The 10754-nt window shown below is 39.2% G+C and overlaps 1 protein-coding gene across 1 annotated transcript; it reads right to left on the bottom strand.

The window, feature by feature from the left end:
* Nucleotides 1-185: 185 nt before the first annotated feature.
* LOC120315002 (vomeronasal type-2 receptor 26-like) lies at nt 186-9411 on the bottom strand. Its single transcript, XM_039358643.1, has 5 exons — nt 9130-9411; nt 7574-8386; nt 6250-6444; nt 2123-2249; nt 186-1096 (listed from the first exon to the last, which is right to left on the bottom strand). Exons 1-5 carry the CDS (start codon nt 9409-9411, stop codon nt 186-188), a joined length of 2328 nt encoding a protein of 775 aa, XP_039214577.1.
* Nucleotides 9412-10754: the final 1343 nt, after the last annotated feature.

Raw genomic sequence — 10754 nt, forward strand, 5'->3', positions numbered from 1 at the left:
GTTGCTTGAGCAGGGTCTGTAAAGATTATCTGACCTCTTACACATCTCTAATATAGCTTATTATATCAATAATAATTGAGACTTTATGTGAGAGAAAGAGAGAGTTCTTAGAACACATAAAGATTTTATTTCCAACTATCCTATTTTATCTTAACAATAACTTGGGTAACAAATAACTTTCAAAATCAAGAACCCACATTATTTTTCATCATTAGATTCTCCTTAGTGTTCATGTCAGGTCTCAGAATAATGATGTAACATTTGGGGACAAAAATACAGCCCAGTAAACCCAGGCTGGAAGCCAGGATAGAGAAGATTTGCACAGCCACCATGTATTTCCCTTTAGTGCTCAGGTAGGTGGGGATGAAGGAGACCCAAACACTGCAGAAAACCAGCATGCTGAAGGTGATCCACTTGGCTTCATTGAAAGTCCCCGGAAGCTTGCGGGCCAGAAAAGCCACCAAAAAGCAGATGGCAGCCAGAAAGCCCATGTAACCAAGGGCAGTGTAGAACATGGTGATTGAGCCTTCATTACATTGCAGAAGGATTTGTCTTGGTTGAGAATGCAGGTCAGAATGTGGAAATGGGGGAGAGATTCTCAGCCATGTAAGGCAGATGCCCACCTGAACTCCAGAGCAGGACAAGACAATGGAGTTGGCCAGACTTTTCCCCAACCATTTCCTCATCCTACTGCCTGGCTTTGTGGCCAAAAATGCCACCACCACCATGATAGTCTTGGCCAGCAAGGAGGAGACAGCAACTGAGAAAACCACACTGAAGGTGATTTGTTGAAAAAGGCAGGTCACTTTCTTGGGCCGACCAATGAATAGAAGAGAGGTCAAGAAGGAAAGCAGGAGAGAGACCAGGAGAATGTAGGTGAGATCCCGATTGTTAGCTTTGGCTATGGGGGTTTCTCGATATTTAATGAAGATTCCTAGAACTAAGGCAGTGTTTAGAGACAAAAAAAAGGCAATGATAGCCAGAATGAGACCTAACATTTCTTTGTAGGACAGGAAAGTCTCAATTTTGGGGACACACTGATCTCGCTTCTGGTTGGAATGCTGTTCATCTGGACACTTTTCACATTGGGACACATCTGGAAAAAATGAATTGCTATTTCTATCTTTTTTTAAAAGAAAAAAATATTTTTATTACTGGAACAATGATGTATAAAGAAAAACATGCTGTACATTAATTTCTAAGCATGAATAAAGTAGAAAATGCTTATAGAAAAACATTGCCACCATCCTTTCTCTTTATTTGCCAATTGCAGAACTGTCTTTCTAAAAACCATGCTATGTCCCAAAGTTCTAAATTCTTTGTGTAGTATTTATGGTAGCCATTCTTGCTACTGCTATCATAGATACTTTAGATATTGTGAATTTTCCCATTCCAGAAAATTGTCCAATCTTATCTCCCAATGTGACATCACTGAAAAAATGTGTCTTTCCAATTCTGGAGAATTATACCTCAAAAGAACATTTGGGATTTCAGGTCAATATTTATGTTTAGTTTTTTTTCTGAATATTGTAATGCATTTTGTTCTCTGAATTTTGAGTTTGTTTGCATCACTACCACACATGGTAAAATATTCCTTTTTGTTATGGGATTTCCTACATCTATTTTTCTATGATTTGTTTGTTTTATCAATTGTTGATATAATTGTATACTGTCTGTAAAACATTTCCCCTTATAGTATAACCTGGAGTGAATTCTCTGGATTTTTCTTTTCCAAAGCTTGTTTTTTTTGTACTGAAATTATTTATTTGATATTTTGTATCCATTCTATCGTACGGTTATTTATTTGTTCCATCTCCATGTCCTATTTCAAAAAACTATTTATATATGCCTCTTAATAGTTGAACTTGGCTTTGTATACCTATTTCTGTCATCTCTCAAGATTTCTCCATCTTTGTCAATATTACTTTTTACTGTTTCAGCAGTTTCAGAAAACATCCAACCTGGTAAAATGCTACTTTTATTGAATACGGAACACTGCTGTGTCTTGATTCTTTTCCTGAGTGTGGATGAGGCACACTGGCATGGGAGATTAAATCTTGGTTACTATATTTGTCCCTAGAATAAGAGGCTGATGCTCCTTTTTTGTCCTTAAGCCGCCTACCTTCCTGTGTGGAGATTGTTCCTTCCATACATGGAGAGCAGTCATAGCAGCACACTGGTTCTCCTTCTCTTGTGAGCTTGGTATATCCTGGGAGGCAATTTTTAGTACATCTAGAAAAGGGGGTCTTCTAAACAGAAAGAAAATTATGGAAATATATGGATCAGGGAATTCCTTCTATAAGTGGAAGTCAGTGCCAAGATACTGTAGGTTCATGAACTCAGAAGATACTTTTTCCAAATATAATAAAATTATTTTTGTTTGGGTGATTTCAGCAGCATATCCCAGAGTCCTTTCAATATTCAGTAAAGACTGATGACTCTCCTGTCCAAACATCTTTAGCCTTCTGTATGTTTGGGGGGGGTTTTTGCCAGTGAGAGGCAACATGCATTTGGATTTCATATCCCATCAATTTTGTTTTGAATTAGATTTAGGTAGGAAAAATGCAAATAGATAGGTACAAAATAAGTAGTACCTTGCTCACAGAAGTAACTATGAGAGAGATCTGGATGTGCAGTAGTCCCCAACTTTTGCAGCTTAGTGGCCCAGCTGTGGGGTGGGGGAGGGGAACTGGGCTGCATGTATGACATGTGTGCAGCTCGACTTGTGTAAGCAGTGGGCTGTCATGTGCTCCAGCCACTTGCCTGGCCCAATTCTGAATAGGCCATGGCCTAGTAGTGGGGCCATGGCCGGGGGGGGGCACAATTGGAATACTAGAAAGTGTGCATAGAAGACATGATAAAGAGTATGAGGCCAAATTATATAATGAACAGTTGAGGGAACTAGATATATATCTAACTCACAAAGAGAAGGATAAGGAGGGACAATGACCCCCAATATTTGAGGGTTGATCAGAAAGAAGAGGGAATTAGATTTATTCTCCAAAGCACCAGAGAGCAGGACAAGAAGTAATGGGTGGAAGCTTGTTAAAGAGAGGTCCAGCCTAGAAGTAAGGAGAAATTTCTGACAGTGAGAACAATTAATCAATGGACTAGCTTGCCTCATGTAGTTGTGGGTGCTCTATCATTGGAGATTTTGAAAAATAGACTGGACAACTATTTGACTGAGATGATATAAGATTTTCTGCCTTGAACAGGGGGTTGGAATAGAAGATCTTCTATGAATTGCCAATGGTAAGAAATGGTGGATGGTGCAGTTCAAAGCATTGGAAGAAGAAGGTTTCTTGATCATATCTCAACATGCCCCATGTCTTTGCTTTCTTCCATCATGTATCTCTTGGATCTCAATTTACTTACTAACTCAGTCTCAAAGAAAACTGGTCTGAACAAAAAAGCAAGATAACACCTGTCAGATCTTGATGAATAAAAATCACAGGGACTTGATGGATTATATCCCAGAGTTCTGAAGGAGCTGGCAGATGCCATCTCAGAACCATTGTACTATATCTTTCAAAACTCCTGGAGCACTGGGAAATACCAGTGAGCTGATGTGGTTCCCATCTTCAAAAAAGGAGAAAAAACAGACCCAGGAAACTACAGACCAACCAACCTAACATCAATACCAAAGATGCTGGAAAACATAATAAAAAACAGATCTGTGAACATCTAGAAACAAATAAAGGTATAACTAATAGTCAGCATGGGTTTGTTAAAAACAGATCATGTCAAACCAATCTTATTTCATTCTTTGACAAAGTGATTGAATTATTAGACTGGTGAAATGCTGTGGACATAGTATATACTTCAGCAAGGCATTCAATGAAGTAGACCAGAAGTTACTTCTTGATAAGCTAGAAAAATGTGGGATAGACAGCAACACCACCAGATGGATTTGTAACTGGCTGACAAATTGTACTCAACGAGTCATCCTTAATGGTACTACATCTACATGGAGGGAAGTAAGCAGTGGAGTACCACAAGTTTCTGTCTTAGGCCCAGCACTCTTCAATATCTTCATAAATGACTTAGATGAGGGAATAGAAGGAGATCTCATCAAATTTTGCAGATGACACTAAGATGGCAGGACTAGCCAACACCCCAGAAAACAAGCTCAGGATCCAAAAGAATCTTGGCAGACTTGAACAATAGGCCCTATCCAACAAAATGAAATTTAATGTGGTGAAAAGCAATGTTTTATATATAGACAGGAAAAACCAAAGGTATAAGTACAGATTTGGCAAAACCTGGTTCAAAAACAGTAACTGTGAGAGGGACCTTGGAGTCCTAGTGGACGATCAACTAAATATGAGCCAGCAGTGTGCAGCAGTAGCCAAAAAAGCTAATACAATCCTTGGTTGTATAAACAGAGCCATAGAATCAAAATCATGTGAAGTATTAGTACCGCTTTATAAAACTTTAGTAAGACCATACCTGGAATACTGCATCTAATTTTGGTAACCACATTACAAAAAAAATGTTTAGATTTTGAAAAAGGTGCAGAGAAGAGCAGCTAAGAAGATTAAAGGCTTGGAGAGTGAAATATTAGAACAACTGTTGTAAGGATTGGGTATAGCTAGTCTGGAGAAGAAAAGGAGTGGGGGTGACATGAGTGGTTTGCCACAAAGAAGAGAGGGTCAACATATTTTCCAAAGCATCAAAGAGCAGGGTAAGAAACTCATCAAGGAGAAAAGCAACCTGGAGGTTTTGAAAAAGAGACTGGATATTCATTTATCTGAAATGGTATAGGGTCACCTACTTGAGCAGGGGGATGGACAGCAAGACCTCCAAGGTCCCTTCCAGCTCTACTTTGAATTTGTAATTTGAACAAGATAAGATAGATAACCTTTATTGTCATTTTTTACTGTGGGCAAACAGGCACACATTAAAAATGAAATTCTGTTGCCTGCTCTCAAAAGTGTACACAAACCTAACTCACATATAAACATACTATATACAACATATGTATATACTTACACCCATATATATACTTATAAATATTAATCATTGTTAATCAATAATCATTACTCAAGCATTGAGTGAGAGCCAGTAGAATAAATATGTGTAGCTCATGGTTGAACTGTGGAGTACTTGGTGTACTCTGAATATGGTTATTTGCTTGCAGACATTTGACTATGCTATCATCAGGCACTGATAATGTTATCAAGCAGTAGCTGTGAGAGAGATCTTGGAGTCTTAGCGGACAATCAATTAAATATGACCCAAGAGTGTGCAGCGGCAACCAAAAAAAGCCAATGCAATCCTAAGTTGCATTAACAGAGGGATTCAATCAAGATCGCATGAGGTACTAATACCATTCCATAAAGCCTCAGTAAGACCACATCTAGAATATGGTATTCAGTTTTGGTCTCCACACTATAAATAAGATATTGAGACTCTAGAAAAAGTGCAGGTAAGAGCAACAAAGATGATTAGGGGACTGGAGGCTAAAACATATGAAGAATGGCTACAGGGACTGGGCATGGTTAATCTAGTGAAGAGAAGGACCAGGGGAGACATGATAACAGTGTTCCAATATTTGAGGGGCTGTCACAGAGATGAGGGGATCAGCCTGTTTTCCAAAGCACCTGAAAGCCAGACAAGGAAGAACGGATGGAAGCTGATCAAGGAGAGATTCAAACTAGAGATAATGAGATATTTTCTTGACAGTGAGAACAATCAACCAATGGAACAGATTGCCTTCAGATGTTGTGGGAGTTTCATCACTGGAAACTTTCAAGAAGAGACTGGACTGCCATCTGTCAGAAATGGTGTAGGGACTCCTGCTTGGGTGGGGGGTTGGTCTAGCTGGCCTACAAGGTCCCTTCCAACTCTATTATTCTGATTCTAATTAAATATCTGTAAGCAACTAGGCTCAATGAGCATCAAGGACTACCCTGAGTTAGATGCCCTGAAGTAAGTCACTCAGGGTCTAAGGGTTTGTGGTGGTTCCTTAGCTTCCTTACATGGAATAAACATCATTGGACTACCAACATGCTTTCCATCCTACCCTAGTACAACGCTGGTGTTTCCATAGATAGCAATCCAGGAGAGATCCAAGAGAAATAGTAGTGTCTCCTTCAACCCATTTTTTTCATTAGCATAAAGCCTCCATCAGAGTAAGAAGATTAGTAAACCACAAAAGCAGATGGCTATGTAGGAATAGATGAATTACAATACCCACAAACAGGCAGACTTGCTTACCCAGTTAAAGGATGTTGGCCATATGATGACACTCTCATCGATAGAGAACTTGATATCTGAAGAGACTTTTTCAATATCCCCTATTTTCACTCCAGCAGAAGACTTGTTAGGAAATACTGCCCAGTCCACAATATCAAAGTCAGCAACAGGAATTCTAGTCTCATCCAAATAAACATCATCCACAGAAAAATTGTAAATCTCTAAGTTTCTTAGAAAAGGATGGAGCTGAAAAGACATAGAGAATCACCCTCATCGTGTATACGTTCTCTTTTGAGCCCTAAGTCAGAAGTGTGATATTCAACTCAATGCCTCTGTCTGCAAATGTGACAGGAAGATTATTCTCTTCCTCACTCCTTTCTTCCCTGTATCTCTCTTTCTCTCTCATACATAAGCATATATACATAAACCTTTTCTGTTCATTATTTTCATCTACTCTGTTTTGTGAAATTTCTAATCTCATATCAGAAATATATTTTAACTGCAGCAACCTCACCCTATTTCTAGGGTTGTTTACCCACCTCTTATGTTGATCTCCCACCACTCTGGACTTCTGGAAAGGTATCAAAACTCAGTTTTTTTAATTTGTCTGGATCCTCGAAGGGGGCCCTCACTACTGGAGGTGTTTGCCAAGGTAAGAAGATATCATCCCTGTGTTGTCCATCTCCTTGGCTCTTGTTTTTTTAAAATAGTTTTTAAATTTTTAATTGTTTTTCTGTTTATCTTTTCACTTTTTGTAAGACACCAAGAGTGGCTCTATCAGTAAGAGGGGTGGCATATAAATTTAATAAATAAGTAATAAATAATGTTGTATGTAGTATTTTATGTAACCAACAAGTGATGATCGAAAGTGAAAAGACTGGGAGAAATGACAGGGCTCCAGATTCTAAGATTTAATTTTCAAAGGAGAAGGAGAGATGAAAGGATCCTGGGAGCCTGCAAATGCAGAAGAAAATTGCCAAGTTATGTGACCAGGAAGTGGTAATGAGAAGCAAGTCAGCTGAGTGCTTGTTTTCTGAAAATGCTGAGAAGAAGAAAGACATGGCAGGACAGGAAATGCATCACACCAATGTTGGTTACTTATTTATTTTGCAAATATATGAAAACTTCCTGTCTCTCTTGAGACAATTTGTATTCTTACAAGCATCTTGAACCAGCACACCTGGTTTAGTCAAGAAGATTCAACAGCAGAATCTGTCTCTTTCTCTCTAAGCTTCCAGAATTGGTCAGAAGAAGTATTAGAAACTGCCACTTGTTATTGGAATTCCCACATCATCATCCATTCCTGCTTATCTTTAACTTAACATTTAAGAATTGAAAGGAAACCATTAGAGGAATTTTGTAGTAGAAGTCTTACCTGCCATGGCTGTACAATCTGGAATGTCTTAACATCCCTAACAGGCAGCTTCCTCTTACTCATTTGGGAGGAAAAGGCAGCACTGAGGATCCTGGCCACAACCTGGATTGTTGTGGAAATACTGGAGCCATCCTCAGACAGGATTCTTTCAACCAGATCCTGGGGTGGGATTTCCCAGGTCTCTTTTTCCAGGCATGTATTCCAAACTTTCTTAGACAACAAAGGACTTGAATAAGAACACTGAAATGCTTCCTCCCCAAAATGCGTAGTAGCAGAGTAATGTGAATTAAAATCATAATACTGGGTCCTTTTTTTTGTCTGACTTGAGAAGGATAGTAAAAGATGGTTATGCTGGAGATTAAGCAACCGATAAAAAAGTCTCACGCTTATACCTGACAAAGTTGTGGCAATCCATACTTTTCCCCCAAACAGGATTTCACTATTGTCAATTTCTCTTATTGCTACTGCTAGTATTATTGTGGCCTGAAAGTCCAACTGACAAACAATACTTTTCACTTTAGTGTCACTAAAATATTCAAGGATGTTCTTTTCCCTCCCTGCTCTAAGAACCATGGGTAAGATTTCTGAGAAGGCAACACAGACACCTTTCCTTTCAGCTTCTGGCACAAAGGTTCTTCTGAACTTTTCTCCGCTTTCATTGTCCAGAGCAGTGAGGCCAATCCACGTCCATCGGAAATGCAGGAGCAACTTGACAATTGCCAAGTGAGGAGGTTCTTGTTTTGGACTCACTCGGTAGAAAAAAGGGAAATGGTGTTTCTGCTCTGGAATGTGGCTGATGACCGCATAGTTGATCTAAGATGAACCAGAAAAGATGGTTGATTGCTTTGCTTCTAAGGAAAAAAAAATAGTGCTTACATATCAGAGCTCTCCTCCAGGAAAAGAACTTCCTTTCATCTGTTTTTGAGTTTCTACCATGAAATGTCATCTCAATGTCTGTAAACTCCAGTCATCACATCTTTCTGCCAGAATTACGGAAGGACAAATATAACGATTTTTTTCACATCATGAGCAGTACAAGAATAAAGAACAAAACTCCAATATACAGCTCAGTTATACATGTCTCAGTAATGCCCAGGGAATGATGGGAAGATATGTGAACTCAGCGGAGAGAAAACAGTTGGGTGGTTTTTTTTAAAAAAATCTTTAAGAATAAATAGGGAAACACATAATATTTTTAATTTTTTTTCTTCCAGTACGGTCCTTGACATTTTTGTTTGATTTGTTTCAATTAAGATTGAAAATATCTTTTTCTCTCCCAGGTCTTGTGACTTCAATGACTGACAGACAAGGAGAAGAGGCAGATGAAGAATTGGCCAAAAGATTGAAAATTTAATGTGCAGGATGGCTGAGATCATTTCAGTTGAACAATGAATAAAGATTTGTTCAGCTGCAAAAATGATATCAGAATGAAGAAATAGTTATTTGAATGCCTGATATCATTTTAGGGGTTCTTTAAACTCCATTGCCTCACTAATTTTATTTATTATCTGATATTTTTGGACTATTAGGAGACTTTGCAAAGTATTCATTTATACCTGTGGGATTTTGTAGATGCCCAGCATGGTGGAAATTTGACTAAAGAGATGAGAATCGGTCCCTTCGAGTAGAGGCAACAGATTATTTTGTTTTCCACAACTATAGTTTGGGACATTCACCTGCCCTGCAGAAAGCAAGTCCATCATGACATCGCAAGTTATTCTTGCATTGAAAAAGTTCTCATAAATGCTGTAGCCCAGGGTGATGTTTGGTAACAGCTTTGGATTCTGGTTGATCTCATGAATGGCAAAGAAGAAGGGCAGGACGTGCCAGAAGCTCATACTGGATATACTGCAAGTGAAGAAATTTCATTTTGATTTTTGATTTTTCATGTTAAATTCATAAAAAAAGCAGATCCCATTTCTGAAGCTGTTCCTATAAAAACATTTATAACAACTCATTTGTATTACTGTCTCACGATTCTATTGTGTGGAAATCAGTTTTGAATGCATTATCCCCTTATGTATAAAATAATCTGGTTGTCTTCTAGAAGAAGAAAATAGGACAGGATCACATCAGCAGCTCAGTGTCCATATGTAATAGTAATAGTAATAGTAGTAAAGTTGGAAGGGACCTTGGAGGTCATCTAGTCCAACCCCCTGCTCGGGCAGGAAACCCTACACCATTTCGGACAAATGGCTGTCCAGTCTCTTCTTAAAAACTTCCAGTGTTGGAGCATTTACTGCTTCTGGAGGCAAGCTGTTCCACTGATTAATTGTTCTCACTGTCAGGAAGTTTCTCCTTAGTTCTAGGTTGCTTCTCTCCTTGATGAGTTTCCACCCGTTGCTTCTTGTCCTGCCTTCAGGTGCTTTGGAAAATAGCTTAATTCCCTCTTCTTTATGGCAGCCCCTGAGATATTGGAATACTGCTATCATGTCCCCCCTTGTCCTTCTCTTCGTTAAACTAGACATACCAATTCTCGCAACCGTTCCTTATATGTTTTAGCCTCCAGTCCCCTAATCATCTTTGTTGCTCTTCTCTGTACTCTTTCTAGAGTCTCAACATCTTTTTTACATCGTGGTGACCAAAACTGGATGCAGTATTCCAAGTGTGGCCTTACCAAGGCATTGAAGAGTGGTATTAATACTTCACGTGATCTTGATTCTATCCCTCTGTTAATGCAGCCTAGCACTGTGTTGGCCTTTTTGGCAGCTGCAGCACACTGCTGGCTCATATTTAAGTGATTGTCTACTAGGACTCCGAGGTCCCTCTCACAGTTACTACTATTGAGCATGGTGCCACCTATGCTGTACTTGTGCATTTGGTTTTTCTTGCCTAAATGTAGAACCTTGCTTTTTTCACCATTGAATTTCATTTTGTTAGTTAGTGCCCAGTGTTCAAGTCTGTCCAGATCCTTCTGTATCTGAAGCCTGTCTTCTGGAGTGTTGGCTATTCCTGCCAGCTTGGTGTCGTCTGCAAATTTGATGAGTTCCCCATCTATCCCTTCATCCAAATCGTTGATGAAGATGTTGAAGAGTACTGGGCCCAGAACAGAGCCCTGGGGCACCCCACTACACACTTCCCTCCATATAGATGCAGTTCCATTGAGGACCACTCGCTGAGTACGGCCGGTCAGCCAGCTATGGATCCATCTGGTGGTGGTTCTGTCTACCCCACATTTTTC

Source organism: Crotalus tigris, unplaced genomic scaffold, assembly GCF_016545835.1.
Source record: "Crotalus tigris isolate CLP2741 ecotype Arizona unplaced genomic scaffold, ASM1654583v1 scf7180000019044.38365, whole genome shotgun sequence".
NCBI lineage: Eukaryota > Metazoa > Chordata > Lepidosauria > Squamata > Viperidae > Crotalus > Crotalus tigris.